Genomic DNA, 15,934 nt, shown 5'->3' on the forward strand with positions numbered 1-15,934 from the left:
AATGTTGCAGTTTTAAAGCAAATTTTCTTGCATCTTGCAATTTGATACATTTAGCCATGTCTAATGTGTATTCATGTGATATTTGAGAGACTCAAACATTACTACAAAATCTATGGGCTAAAAAACCTAGATAAAAAACGTTAGCTGACATGGGCTAGTTGATCTGGACATTTCTGACAAGTTATAAATAGCTCTCTAAAGTATGCAATGACTGATATGACAAGAGGAAAACTAATGATGCACTACCCAATTTCGAAACTGCCTGTTGTGCATTCTACTATTACAACTTTCAAGAGTAAGTTGAAAGACAGACTGAGTTCCTTAAAAAAAACCACTGGCTTAAGATGGTCATAGAAAATTGAAATGTGCAAATATATTATTTGGTTGTTGTAACTATAATAATACTATACATTTTACCTTAAAGGGGCTGCCCATGATGTGCTGGTTGCAGACCAGAACTGACACCAGATATTCTCCCTCTGCTTTGGGCAGGTAGCTGACTGTGTACGACCCGTTCAGGTGGTCAGACACCTCCGCAGCCGACAGGTTACCATCCGCCGCTGCCATCACTACTGCTGACACCGCGTCACCGCCCGAGAGGCGGGGCTCCCCGTCATGGTCGTAGCCAATCACGGTGAAGGAGGCAGGCTTGCCGCGGAGTGCAGTCTTTAGACCCTCGCCGTGAGCTTTGGTGACGGTAGCGAACGCTCCACTACTGATCAGCCCCATGGACTGGATGGCTATGTACAGGGCCTGGGAGAGATAATAATGATATCACATGAATAATATCATCAATAATACTATTAATAAGTCATGGACGAGTGGATATAGAAAAATAATGTACATGAAATTCGCAGACAAGTCAATACTTCCATTCGTCCAAAGAGACCAGAAATTTGGCAACAGTGTTGTACTATTACTGTAACAGTCAATAACATTGGCTCAGAGTGCACAGAGAGCCCAAAAATCTCTAACCCCTCACCTCTGGTCAGGAGGAGTGAACATAGAGCAGTTATTTACCTGGTCTGGAGGCATGAACATGAACCTGTCATCCTCCTGTGGCTGCAGCAGTCCTCTGAGAGACTTGAGCTCCTGGATCTGGGTCAGCATACGTTCTCTGGCCAGCAGCACGTCCAGGTGACGGCCCTCGTCCAGCACCTGATGTTAAGTTATGAAGCGAGGAGACACAGACAACATATAATGACTTTAACGCCTTTGAACATAGTATTTAAAACCTGGTCGCCTTAAGCCCCCCCCCCCCCCCACACAGAGGGGGACATGCAACTTCTCCCATACCTGAGTGACGGCTGCAATGGTGCTGTCCAGCTTGGTCAGGTTCTGATGCAGCTTCTCTACCTGCAGGTACAGAGACTTGGCTTTCAGCTGGCGGATTTTCTCAACCTGGGAGAGGGGGGGGGGGGGGGGGCAGGAGAGGAGAGTGGGAGAAGGGTAGAGCGAGAGATTAGTTCATATGGGTAAGGGCAACCTCCAGTAGTGTGAAAACAGTAGTTTGTTAAATCTCAAATTTTTTGCTCTAAATCAGGGGTATGATTTACTGCAGGGGGTCTGCAAATGTACAGTACCAGTCAAAGGTTTGGACACACCTACTCATTCAAGGGTTTTTCTCTATTTTTACTATTTTCTACAATGTAGAATAATAGTGAAGACATCACAACTATGAAATAACACATATGGAATCATGTAGTAACCAAAAAAGTGTTAAACAAATCAAAATATGTTTTATATTTGAGATTCTTCAAAGTAGCCACCCTTTGCATTGATGACAGCGTTGCACACTCTTGGCATTCTCTCAACCAGCTTCACCTGGAATGCTTTTCCAACAGTTTTGAAGGAGTTCCCACATGCTGAGCACTTGTTGGCTGTTTTTTCTTCACTCTGTGGTCCAACTCATCCCAAACCATCTCAATTGGGTTGAGGTCGGTTGATTGTGGAGGCCAGGTCATCTGATGCAACACTCCATCACTTTCCTTCTTGGTCAAATAGCCCTTACACAGCCTGGAGGTGTGTTGGGTCATTGTCCTGTTGAAAAGCAAATGATAGTCCCACTAAGCGCAAACCAGATGGGATGGCGTATCGCTGCAGAATGCTGTGGTAGCCATGGTGGTTAAGTGTGCCTTGAATTCTAAATAAATCACTGACAGTGTCACCAGCAAGGCACCACCACACCATCACACCTCCACCTCCATGCTTCACGGTGGGAGCCACACATGCAGAGATCATCCGTTCAGCTACTCTGCGTCTCACAAAGATACGGTGGTTGGAACCAAAAATCTCAAATCTGGACTCATCAGACCAAAGGAAAGATTTCCACCGGTCTAATGTCCATTGCTCGTGTTTCTTGGCCCAAGCAAGTCTCTTCTTCTTATTGGTGTCCTTTAGTAGTGGTTTCTTTGCAGCAATTCGACCATGAAGGCCTGATTCACGCAGTCTCCTCTGAACAGTTGATGTTGAGATGGGTCTTTTACTTGAACTCTGTGAAGCATTTATTTGGGCTGAAATTTCTGAGGCTGGTAACTCTAATGAACTTATCCTCTGCAGTAGAGGTAACTCTGGGTCTTCCTTTCCTGTGGCGGTCCTCATGAGAGCCAGTTTCATCATAGCGCTTGATGGTTTTTGCGACTGCACTTGAAGAAACGTTCAAAGTTCTTGAAATTTTCCGGATTGACTGACCTTCAAGTCTTAAGGTAATGATGGACTGTCATTTCTCTTTGCTTATTTGAGCTGTTCTTGCCATAATATGGACTTGGTCTTTTCCCAAATAGGGCTATCTTCTGTATACCAACCCTACCTTGTCACAACACAACTGATTGGCTCAAACACATTAAGAAGGAAAGAAAGTCCACAAATTAACAAGGCACCCCTGTTAATTGAAATGCATTCCAGGTGACTATGTCATGAAGCTGGTTGAGAGAATGCCAAGAGTGTGCAAAGCTGTTATCAAGGCAAACTACTACTAGGGTGGCTACTTTGAAGAATCTGACATAGGCTTTGAAAAAGCAACCGCGAGTACCAGTCGCGGCAATTATTATTTGTATTTATTTATTTTACCCTTATTTTACCAGGTAAGTTGACTGTGAACACGTTCTCATTTACAGCAACGACCTGTGGAACAGTTACAGGGGAGACGAGGGGGGGATGAATGAGCCAATTGGAAGCTGGTGATGATTAGGTGGCCATGATGGTATGAAGGCCAGATTGGACAAGTGCAGCTGGCTTTTGGTAAGCTTTCTTGACTTAGACATACATTTTTGCCAACACATGACTAACCTTTGTTTAACCAGCTAAACAGCTGCTGCTCTTAGCAAAAATGTGTTTGGAGTTACCTTTCTAGCTAATAGGCTATGTTAGAGTTGACACTTCCTCTTCCAATTATATATGTAGGGAGGTCAAAATAATGAAAAACGGTCCCTGGGTAGCTGGTTTGCCTCGGTGGGGGTCCCTGGGCAAGAAAAGTTTGAAGACCCCTGCTCTAAATGACAAAAAGTATAGAATGTAAATCAGTGTACAGGTTATAGTGACCTGTGGAACACATGTACATCTTTCAAACCAAGACGTTTTTCCAATAACTTTAGCATCCCGCCAACTTTTCTTTATATATGAAAGGTGTTGCCGCCAACCAACCTAGTCATGATTGCGGTAAAGTTCTGCCTACTGCTTAGTATGAAATGTAGCGGTAATGCTGAGGCAGCATTGGCACGCACTACGCTCTTAAGCTCTTGATGGTTGCTAGGCAGCGCCCCGTTACTACTATCCTCCTGCCAGTTCTAAACTTTGCGAGGCATGTCACTTCACCCATCTCTTTGCATAGCCCACCACATGCACAGTTTTCTTGACCATAACTGGATGGATCAATAAAGAATTACTGCGTAAATATTGGAAAAAAGTAGGCTAATGCAATTGAAGGCATAAAAGTATTGCTTACTGAAACTCCCAGTCATCCAATTGTTATAACACATTTGAACCAATAGTCTACCAGCGTGTGTTAAACTATTTCATAACCGTTTTTCTCTGCTTTGATACAAGCGTGGGGACTCGTCTTGATAAATCAATCACTGAATCTCCAGTTGGATATTGGTTAAGCAACAATTAGGCTGTTAGCTAAGCTGAGGTGAGTGCTGCTCATGATCATCTTGTCTAGTTGGCTCATTTATTAGCACTGATCAGAACATTTTGCCAGCATGTTATATAGTTTAACAAGTGGATTATTTTGCTCTTCACTCTGTCGCTTAGTACCCTAGGCCTTCTTCCGACCAAAAGCCTGTGACTTGTCTTAACCAATCAATGGGATTTTGTATCACTGAATCTCCATCTGTATATTTGGTTAATTTCCTGGCTGGGCAAATAAGTGGAGGTGGTATAGCTCATCTATATGTTTGCTCATCTATCACTGATCAGAAACATTTAGCATGCAATAATGTAGCCTAAATCAAGTGTAGGCCTATTATTTTGCTCGATCGCGTGTAGGTAACTCCAAAAGCCTGCAGAGGTTGAGAAATATGAACACGAGACTCACATGCTTTTGAAAATATAGATTGCTATTATTTTCAATCGGTATCATGATGAAGATACCCTCAAATGTAAGACCCTACGCCTGCTCCCTAACAAAGCGGAGTTGGGTAGGAAAGAGATGACACGTATCAAAAAAGCATGGGCTTGGCGTGGGCTCGGTTTCAAAATATCACTATTTTTATATGACAGAGGTTATACAGATTCTCGTGACGTTGTGTGGGAAAAATATTATTTGTATTTTATCCTGTTATATTTCATTATGTTCTTAGCCTACTATAAAATATGTATGTTGACTGTGATCAGTGTAGTCTAAGTGTGTCTTGTCTGTTTAATGAACAAAATAACTATTGATTTCATTTGCATTGCGCAGCCATGTAGCCTATAGACTGCACAGACCAGTAACATATATGCCATTATATTATTTTGAAAATAAATGTTATTAGTCTTAGAATGTTTCATAGGACTTGCCTAAACTAATTAATAATGGATTTCTTTGTGATGGTGTATATTAAATGGTTTTATTAAAATAGACATCCACCCACATCGGCCCACATCTACTCCCACTCCTAAACTTGCCGGCATGTGCACGGGAGATATAAAAGGCTTATCCTGGCAAGAAGGTGGTAAAAATGGGACTGTAGGAATTGGGCTCTAAAATACATTGCCCGATTTTTTTGTTTTGTTTACAGGCAACATACTGTAAAGTCTGTCTGTAAAGGGTAATACAGTGACAGTACTGACTGACTGAAAAGGCCATTCAACAGAAGGAGAAGGGATAAGGGGGGTTCAAAGAGGTAGGGGTTAACAACATTACTACACAAAACTTAACAAAAGGCTAACCTCTTCCTATGTTAAAGAGAAGGACTAAACCCCCCAGCCTGTCTGGTTCTATGTTAAATAGAACCTTTTAGCAGAAACAAAGGAGAATCTAAAAGAGAGACGGGGTCTTTGTTAGACCCTGTTGGAAGTAGAAGTGTGGTTTGAATCAGGGATAATCCTGTTACGGAGACGGGAGGGAGCCCCCAACCTGGATCTGTCTGTCTCACAATAGACTTGCACACACATGCGTGCACAATGGTTAAACCACGCTACAGAAATCTCCCCATCTCCTGTTTAGGTGTACTCCTTCTCCCTCACACACATGCACGCACACACACACACACACACACACACACACACACACACACACACACACACACACAAAAGACTGCTTGGATTTCAAAGAGAAGGAGAGAGTGTGTGTGTGTGTGTGTGTGTGTGTGTGTAAGGGGGTTAGCCTTTAATGACTTTATCAGGAGAGAAAAGTGAAGCTGGGTTCTGTGGGTATATATGAGGGCTTTAAAGAGAGACCACGGTAAGTGAAAACCTCCTGTATGATCTTCTGACCTCACACACACACGAGCTGGGCGATATGGACAAAAATCCATATCGCGATAAACTGCCTGAATTGATGTGATAAACCAGTTGTTTTTTTTAAAGATATTTTAAACTACTACTACTAGTTTGATGGTTGTAGCCATAAATTGTCCCATTAACAATCACACATATTAGCAAATGTATTTCATTTCACATGTCACATTTCTCTTGTATAGGCTATTTATCGTGGCTACTCAATGAACAATATCAGCAAAATGCCTGCGATAAGTGATCCATTTGGTCAGTGTCGATAATTTCTGGTTTATCATCCCAGATCTAACACACATGAACACACATACACACACACACATACAGTGGGGAGAACAAGTATTTGATACACTGCCGATTTTGCAGGTTTTCCTACTTACAAAGCATGTAGAGGTCTGTAATTTTTATCATATGTACACTTCAACTGTGAGAGACGGAATCTAAAACAAAAATCCAGAAAATCACATTGTATGATTTTTAAGTAAATAATTTGCATTTTATTGTATGACATAAGTATTTGATCACCTACCAACCAGTAAGAATTCCGGCTCTCACAGACCTGTTAGTTTTTCTTTAAGAAGCCCTCCTGTTCTCCACTCATTACCTGTATTAACTGCACCTGTTTGAACTCGTTACCTGTATAAAAGACACCTGTCCACACACTCAATCAAACAGACTCCAACCTCTCCACAATGGCCAAGACCAGAGAGCTGTGTAAGGACATCAGGGATAAAATTGTAGACCTGCACAAGGCTGAGATGGGCTACAAGACAATAGGCAAGCAGCTTGGTGAGAAGGCAACAACTGCTGGCGCAATTATTAGAAAAGTTCAAGATGACGGTCAATCATCCTCGGTCTGGGGCTCCATGCAAGAACTCACCTCGTGGGGCATCAATGATCATGAGGAAGGTGAGGGATCAGCCCAGAACTACACGGCAGGACCTGGTCAATGACCTGAAGAGAGCTGGGACCACAGTCTCAAAGAAAACCATTAGTAACACACTACGCCGCCATGGATTAAAATCCTGCAGCTCATGCAAGGTCCCCCTGCTCAAGCCAGAGCATGTCCAGGCCCGTCTGAAGTTTGCCAATGACCATCTGAATGATCCAGAAGAGGAATGGGAGGTCATGTGGTCTGATGAGACAAAAATAGAGCTTTTTGGTCTAAACTCCACTCGCCGTGTTTGGAGGAAGAAGAAGGATGAGTACAACCCCAAGAACACCTTCCCAACCGTGAAGCATGGGGGTGGAAACATCATTCTTTGGGGATGCTTTTCTGCAAAGGGGACAGGACGACTGCACCGTATTAAGGGGAGGATGGATGGGGCCATGTATCGTGAGATCTTGGCCAACAACTTCCTTCCCTCAGTAAGAGCATTGAAGATGGGTCGTGGCTGGGTCTTCCAGAATGACAATGACCCAAAACACACAGCCAGGGCAACTAAGGAGTGGCTCCGTAAGAAGCATCTCAAGGTCCTGGAGTGGCCTAGCCAGTCTCCAGACCTGAACCTAATAGAAAATCTTTGGAGGGAGCTGAACGTCCGTATTGCCCAGCGACAACCCCGAAACCTGAAGGATCTGGAGAAGGTCTGTATGGATGAGTGGGCCAAAATCCCTGCTGCAGTGTGTGCAAACCTGGTCAAGACCTACAGGAAACGTATGATCTCTGTAATTGCAAACAAAGGTTTCTGTACCAAATATTAAGTTCTGCTTTTCTGATGTATCAAATACTTATGTCATGCAATAAAATGCAAATTAATTACTTAAAAATCATACAATGTGATTTTCTGGATTTTTGTTTTAGATTCCGTCTCTCACAGTTGAAGTGTACCTATGACAAAAATTACAGACCTCTACATGCTTTGTAAGTAGGAAAACATGCAAAATCGGCAGTGTATCAAAAACTTGTTCTCCCCACTGTACATACACACACATTCATACACACACACCGCCAGCAGCTGTAGTTTTTATGGTGCTAGCGGAAGGCTATGAGTAAAGGTTGGTTTTAATGGTAGACTGGTGAGGATCAGGTTAAAGCTATGGGTCCACCTCTGACAGGTTAAAACATGAAGGGAAGGGTGTGTGTGGGGGCGTGTGGCGGACCAGCTGTGTCCTTTGATTACATGATTAAAACCATGATCTCCTCTCTCCGGCCCCTGCACCTTTCGAACACACACACAAACATACACGCTCACACAAATATGAGTATTCTGCATATTAAAAGGGACATTTCTCAAATGTTCAACTTCATATTCATGATCTCCAGCACCATCCCAATACCAACAAATGTGAAAATAGCACGTTTCTATGTTTTGTAGTAAAAAATATAGGAATTAGTAAGCAATGCCTACTCATAATTGGTTAAAATTACATGATGTACACGGATGATGTCATTGGAAACATTTATCTTCCTCTATCTTTTTTTCTACAAAACATAGAAATGTGCCTTTTTTTACATATGTTGATGTTTGGGTGGTGCTGGAGATGATGAATATGAAGATAAAAAATTGTGACATTTCCCTTTAAATCAAATCAAATCAAATCAAATGTCCCTTTAACTTGTTTGTGAATATATGCATGTTTTACCACTGGCTCTCTGGGTTTCACATGAGTTGATATATCCTATTCTTGAGCTCCAACAGCAGCCCATTCTGATTCTAAATCCAAGACTTCCTCTTCAGAGTCAGAGAGAGTTGTGTATCAGAGCCTGGAGATACTAGGTACAGTTTACCCTGTTTGTTATTGAATCTTCAATGGGTCAGGTTTCACTCTGCATTTAGGCCAGGTAAAGAGAGAGGTTCGTAAACACTGGCTGAGTCATGAGTCAAACACACACACGCACACACACACACACACACACACACCACACACACACACACACACACACACACACAAAGCACTAGTAAAGTCATGTGGGTGGACAGGGAGAATCAGGTCACGCTTCCTGGTTCTGAGGCCACATAGTCATACCTGTGTCAGGCAACACACGTGTAAAAATCCAACATACCACACCTCACATTCCAGCTACATGCAAATACTCCACTACACTGTTAGGTGTGTATGCAGACATGTAGAACCAGCACAATGTGTCTATAGATGTGTAAATAGATTCCCACCAGTGGAGGCTGCTGAGGGGAGGACGGCTCATAATAATGTCTGGAACGGAGCAAATGGGATGGCATCAAACACATGGAAACCATGTGTTGGATGTATTTGATACCATTCCACTCATTCCACTAACCATGTAAACCAGAGAGAGAGAGAGAGAGAGAGAGAGAGAGAGAGAGAGAGAGAGAGAGAGAGAGAGAGAGAGAGAGAGAGAGAGAGAGAGAGAGAGTGGAGAGCAGAGAGCAGAGAGGAACACACACACACAGATGGAGAAAATAAAATACTTACCTTCCAGAGTAGCTGACACTCTCTCTCTTCCAGGGCTTTCTTGTGTCTGAGGATGATGTTCTTCACCTCTGTCTGAACCACCTTGGCCTTGATCTCAACCTGCTCCACTATGGCCTGGGCTTTCTCCATACTCAGCTAGAACACAGGAACACGATATTACATGGTTAGAAATAATACACACCACCACCTTGGTCTTGATCTCTAGCTGCTCTGCTATGACCTGGGCAATACAATAAATAACAGGTTAGAGATTTGACAAAACACCACCTGCACGTTCTCCATACTCAGCTATAACAGGGGAACATGATAGTACAGGGTCAAACTGACCGGGGTTAGAAATATCATACAAGACCACTGGACTTTCTCCATTCTCAGATGAACAAGAACTAACAAGGTTAGAAATACCACACTTCTCCATATACTCAGCTACAGTAGATGTAATAGAATATAACAGGGGGTTTGAACAATCACACACCACCTCCTGGTTGGTCCATAGTCAACTCCACACAGGAATATCAACTATATCATGCAGGAAACAGGAAGTGGCCAGGAAATATGACTTAAAGGTGCAATCCGCAGTTAAAACAATAACAAAGCATTCGGTAAAAAGCTGAGGGATAGGGCTGGAGAAATGTAAACACTCTCAAAAGTATAGACAGAGCTGTAGAGAAAAGGACTGACCATCCATGGAATCAAAAGTATAGATTTAACCATGTTTTGAGGCTATACAGTGTTTGTTTACATTTACTTTGTTTACAAACAGTGGAGTAAAACAAGCTTATATTTTGGGTTCTGATGGTGTATGACAGTTGAACTAAGCTCATGAGGCATTTATTTATAAGTTATATTTTTCAAGAATCAATGTGTACAAAAATGGATGTAGCAACTGCAGTGCCCCTTTAAAGACACTCTATAACACATCATCACCCTCTCATGTGACCAGACACCTGCTCTGTTATGACATACTAAAATTCAGAAAGTAGACAGGACACAGGATATCTGGGGGTCAGGAATAGCACATAACCTCACACAACACAATGACACTACATCCCTCCTAACATAGGTGGTAGTTCCCAACTCCTCACTTCGCAGATCTTACTCAACATGAGCAGTGGCCTTTGAAGTCAATGAGTGTGAGTAGGAAGATAAGCGACAGTAGAGGGAGTAGTGTCACTTTGGGATCATAGCTTTCACCTGGATTCACCTGGTCAGTCTATGTCATGGAAAGAGCAGGTGTCCTTAATGTTTTGTATAATATTTGTCATTTATGTCTCTCTCTCCCTCCCTCCATTTCTTTTCCCCCTCTCCTTACTCTTCCCCCTCTGTTTATCACTCTTTTCCTCCACTCTCTCTCTTTATCAGTCTGTACCTCTCCCTCCTTCATTTTGGGGGTCAGGGGTGAGTTGGACCTCACACTGCCAGGGGGAGGGGCTCCTTTGTGACATCACCTGGAGTGGGGTGTCAAAGGTCACTTAAATCCCCCTGAGGTCATTGACCCCTGACCCATGGCTAAAGACCCACACCCTGGGGAACAAAGCCTGACAGCAGGGTCCTTTCTTCTCCCGCTGGCCGTTTGGGACGGGCAGCTAAAGGGTCAGCTATATCAGGACCCCTGGAGACAACAGCAGGAAGGGAGGAGGGGAATGGCTTTATCAATACTGACAGAGAAAGAGAAAGAGAGGGAGAGGGGGGAAGAGAGAGGGGCGAAAGAGAGAGCAAGAGAGTAATAGGAGAGAGAGAGAGAGATTTGGGACTAATTGTAAGCTCAAATGTGTAACACAAATGACATTGAATGAATGAACTAGGAGATACAGTATGTGGTCCTAGTCCTGTGTGGCTCAGTTGGTAAAGCATGGCACTTAACACCAGGGTTGTGGGTTCGATTCCCATGGGGGTCCAGTATGCAAATGTATGCACTCACTACTGTAAGTCGCTCTGGATAAGAGTGTCTTCTAAATGACTAAAAGTTATTTTTTCAAATGTATGTTTTAACTGTTAAGCGTCCATATGGCTGATCATGGTAAATGTGTCCGCTTGGGACACAGGAGGTAAAATTGACCAATCAGAAGCAGCGTAAGGCAGCTCCGGCCAACCAGCAGGTCACAAGTTCAGGGTCGGAGGTCTGAGGAGATAATGGATGTGGAGTGGGCAGAAATATTCTGGTACAGAGGTGGTGTGTTTATGTGTGTGTGTGCCTGTCCGAGGTCTGTATCAGGATATAGAGAGAGGGACTAGTTGTAGAGTGATGATAATGTGGACTCCTCTTATGACGTACATAACATAACCTTGGCTTGGCTTGCTGGACTAGATAGTGTTTCAGGGTTACGCTGAGTCCTGACCAGGTTAAAGCCAGGTGTACACTACACGATGTTGGTCCCGATTTAGTTTTTGAGATTGGAGACAAAATCCCCATGTCATTGCCTACTCGGGCGAGCGGCCGTCACCGACGCTCGTTTAATGAGACGCAATCTGTGGGCTACAGATCTCGTCTTTGAGCAGTCCCAGACGTCCCAATATTTTCAAACATGTTTGATTTTATCGGCACAAAATCTGCAATACTCTTGTAGCGTGAGATGTGCAAAGACACGTCTTGAGAACGGTAATCAGACATAGCCAATGAGAGCTTGCCAGAGAAGCCAGTGAGATGATGACATTGTTTTGCATCACCCAGAATGTGTAGACTCTCGAGCAGGAGCGATGACTACTACGAGTATGCGTTTGTACTTGCCAAAGCCAATGTGTCAAATCGTTCTGAAGTCCACAAGCAATGTTATTCAATTCAAAATGTTGGCTAGATATTTCAACTCTGTATGGCAAGCGTGAATGTCTGACTGAAAATATTTCTGAGGCTGCTTTGAGCCACAGCTTGTTGTAGCTACGTTAAATCTAATCACATCATCACATCATTGTTTTAACGAGACAGCATGGTATGGAGAATCCTCACGACCAAGTGAAGGATCTTGTAGTGAGTGACCACCGTCTGTGCCACATTGTTTAGTGTGCGCACCACTATGTTGGCAAGACAAAAAAAAAACTACAGGAAAGATGGTCGTTTAATGTGAGAGGCTCAGCAATTTTAGGATTTTGAGAGTTGTCTACTGTACACCCGGCTTTACACACACCTTCCAGGGTCGAGGTTCACAACATTGACCAACCTTCAAGGGAGGTTACATAACATCTCACAACTCCTGGTAACTCTGGTTTCCAGAAAGTACTATAACAAAGCATCCCATTCAGCAACATACCCATCTGTTTCAAAACCATTCTCAACTGTTCAGAGGGAGTGAACATAACTCTGCAGTCTCCAGTAGACATTCAGAGAATGTGTGTCAGTCAGAGTGATTACATCAGTAACTGTTTTTAACAGTTAACCCTTTGGTACTATTAGGCGAACCTACTCTCAAAATCCATTACTAATAACACAACACTGTACAACAATAAAGGCAACGTTTCTTAAAGGAAATATTTCCTAAACCCATAGAATGAATAGAATACTATTTATGTGTAAAAGTTTTGCTCGATCTAATATCTATATCTTTTTAATTATTATGTGTGTATTGTATATTTTGTTTATTTTATTATTGCTAGATATTAGTGCGTTGTTGGAGTTGGAAACACAAGCATTTCGCTGCACCTGCGATAACATCTGCAAATCTATGTATGTACGCAACCAATAGAATTTGATTCGGTTTTTCTCAGTCTCAGTGCCAGCTGCTTGTCAGTGAACACGTGTCTGTGTGGGAGGACATGGGTATCAACACCATGGCTGAATAGATATTATCTAGCATTATCAGTAACACCCATCTTCTCCCCTACTCCTCCTCTTCTCTCCCTTCCTCCGTCTTACCCGTCTCCCCTTTATTCATCCCCTCTCTTCCCCTCCCCTCGTCCTGCTTTAACTTCCCCTCTTCTCTCTCCCCCTGTCTCACCTCCTCCCCCTCACCTCCTCTCTTTCACATGCGTAACTTGGGTAAATGCCATTCTCTGCCGACCCCCAGCCCTACCCCCTACACCCGTCACCCCAGGCGACCCAACCCCTCCCAGGGCCAGCTGGCTACATCTAACCCCATGCTACAGTGAGGTCTAGAGAGGAGTGTGTGGGTGATATGCAGAATATCCCACATTTCTAAACTGGTGCTGGGACAAAAACAACCCTGCACATTGACTCGGTACCAGTACCCCCTGTATATAGCCTCATTATTGTGTTACTTTTACATTTTTTGTCATTTAGCAGACGCTCTTATCCAGAGCAACTTACAGTTAGCAAGTGCATACATTTTCATACTGGCCCCCTGTGGGAATCGAACCCACAACCCTGGCGTTGCAAACACCATGCTCTACCAACTGAGCTACACGGGACTGTGTATTTTCTTAACTCTTATTTTCTTAAAACTGCATTGTTGGTTAAGGACTTGTAAGTAAGCATTTCACGGTAAGGTCTACTACACCTGTTGTATTCGGCGCATGTGACAAATAAAATGTGATTTGATAGATTTGATTTGACACACACACAGACAGACACTCACCTGTACAGCCTGTCTTCCTTGCTGTGCATCGGCCAGTAGCTGGATGGTGATGGCTCTGGAGTCCTGGACAGCGTCCTGTAGATAGACGAAGCTGTGGCCCATGTGTCTGCCCACACTACACTCCCTACAGATAGGCACCGAGCACGTCTCACAGAAAAACAGAAACACCTTAACGAGAGCGGGAGAGAGAGAGAGTTCATTAAATCATGCTATCAAAACATTATCAAATATATAATATATAGTTTTCTAATGGGTTAAGTGCTTTAATATGTTAAGTATTAATTGTCATGGAAGAGTGTATGAGACCAGAAACCATTGGGAGATTGTTTTTTTATTGACTATGAGGTGTGTTGACATGTAAATGCTGCAGTGCCTGTTTGATTGAACACAACCCCTGGTCCTCCTCAGGCTCAGAGGGCTGACAGTGAGATGAGACAGGGCTATATGGGGCTTTATGGATCAATACACCAATAAGAGGGCTTAGTACACACACACCGCACACATACACACACGTACACACATATAAGCTTACATTGGGTTTCGAGAAACTGACTCACTAAGTGAAACCTTCCAAAAAGATCATCATCAACTGATCATAACAAAATGCATTGATAAATCTGTAATTTCAACACATTGAAATAAATACAAAATAAATAAAAAGGTTTTAATTCTGACTCATTGATAGTCACACGTAACCATTAGAATGACCTAAATCTCCTATACACTGTGATTGGTTACAAAAGACTCATTAAATATGCGCTGAGCGACAAATCCTGGAGCGACAGGGATCAATGTTGTCCAATGTGAGTAGAGCGGAGGGGGGTGGGAACAGCAATCAATCCATCAATAATGGCTCCGGTCCCAGGGGAGGCATGATATAATGACTCACACACACCCTCCTTTACTTTATGCTACTCCCTTCCTGTTCTCCTCTCCTCGATCCCTCTCTTCTCCTCCTCCAGCCCCCCCCCCCCCTTCAACCGCTCCAAAATTCCAAGGGGAGGGCAGAACAAAAGGATGGAATGCAGCTGATTATAGATGGAGGGGTGAGGGTCAGACAGGAGAGAAAGTCTTCAATCTCCAACCAATGAGCTGAATCATCTTGATCATTAGATCCTAAAACGCATCTGCTCTTCACTCTTCTTATCATGTTGTTTTTCTTTCACTTTTTTCAAAGACCTCCGATAGATTGGACTAACCAAAAAAACTACTTTGATATCTCAATATGAAGGAGGAAAAACCAACATAATAATTGAGCATTCAGCATTCCTTTACTTACATTGATCATTAGACACAACAACAAAAAAGTTTTGCTTTTCTGAGAAGAGACAGAAACTGGCTAAAGGATTTTGACCATTGTTGTGTCAAGCATGGTTGCGATGTTGAGATGAGATCCCTTTACCTACAAAAGAGAGACTTATAGAGAGAACAGTGTTGTCATGTTTTCACTGTAGCTAGACTACATGGCCAGTTGTATAAAGACACTTACTATAGGGACTTCACCACCACTATCATGTCAGCTGCAACAATGAGTCACACACGGCTGGGGTTTCTTGTGGATTACATAACACCTGGAATGGATTTAATATTATTGACTGACCCACACAGGATCTACTAGCAATTCCCCAGATTCATAGCCTCCAAGAATACATCACACACACACACTATCCTTGTGGGGACCAAAAAATGTACCCACTTGACCGAATTTTCCTTGTTTTACTATCCTTGTCAGCACTTCTGGTACATTTGAGTCATTTAGCAGACGTTCTTATCCAGAGCGACTTACAGTTAGTGAGTGCATACATTTCCATTTTCATACTGGCCCCCCGTGGGAAACGAACCCACAACCCTGGCATTGCAAGCACCATGCTCTACCAACTGAGCTACAGGGGACAAGGATAGTTAAACAAACACACACAAATTCTCTAGGCATTCCATGAGCCTGAGTGACAACACAACACACACACGCGTTGAGAACAACTAACACACACACGCGTTGAGAACAACTAACACACACACGCGTTGAGAACAACTAACACACACACGCGTTGAGAACAACTAACACACACACACGCGTT

At 43.1% G+C, this 15,934-nt stretch overlaps 1 protein-coding gene across 1 annotated transcript in view; it reads right to left on the reverse strand.

Moving 5' to 3' along the window:
• Nucleotides 1-15,934, reverse strand: part of LOC311119159 (E3 ubiquitin-protein ligase TRIM71-like) — a gene marked incomplete at both ends in the record, with an annotated part of 37,812 nt that overhangs the window by 1,480 nt on the left and 20,398 nt on the right. The window contains 5 exons of the mRNA XM_084193901.1: nucleotides 418-753; nucleotides 1,021-1,158; nucleotides 1,297-1,401; nucleotides 9,331-9,465; nucleotides 13,857-14,024. Of these exons, the coding sequence (XP_084050027.1) occupies nucleotides 418-753; nucleotides 1,021-1,158; nucleotides 1,297-1,401; nucleotides 9,331-9,465; nucleotides 13,857-14,024 (882 nt within the window). The remainder of the gene's footprint in view (nucleotides 1-417; nucleotides 754-1,020; nucleotides 1,159-1,296; nucleotides 1,402-9,330; nucleotides 9,466-13,856; nucleotides 14,025-15,934) is intronic.

The sequence above is a fragment of the Coregonus lavaretus genome, assembly GCF_964263955.1.
Source record: "Coregonus lavaretus genome assembly, contig: HAP1_SCAFFOLD_1511, whole genome shotgun sequence".
Classification (NCBI taxonomy): domain Eukaryota; kingdom Metazoa; phylum Chordata; class Actinopteri; order Salmoniformes; family Salmonidae; genus Coregonus; species Coregonus lavaretus.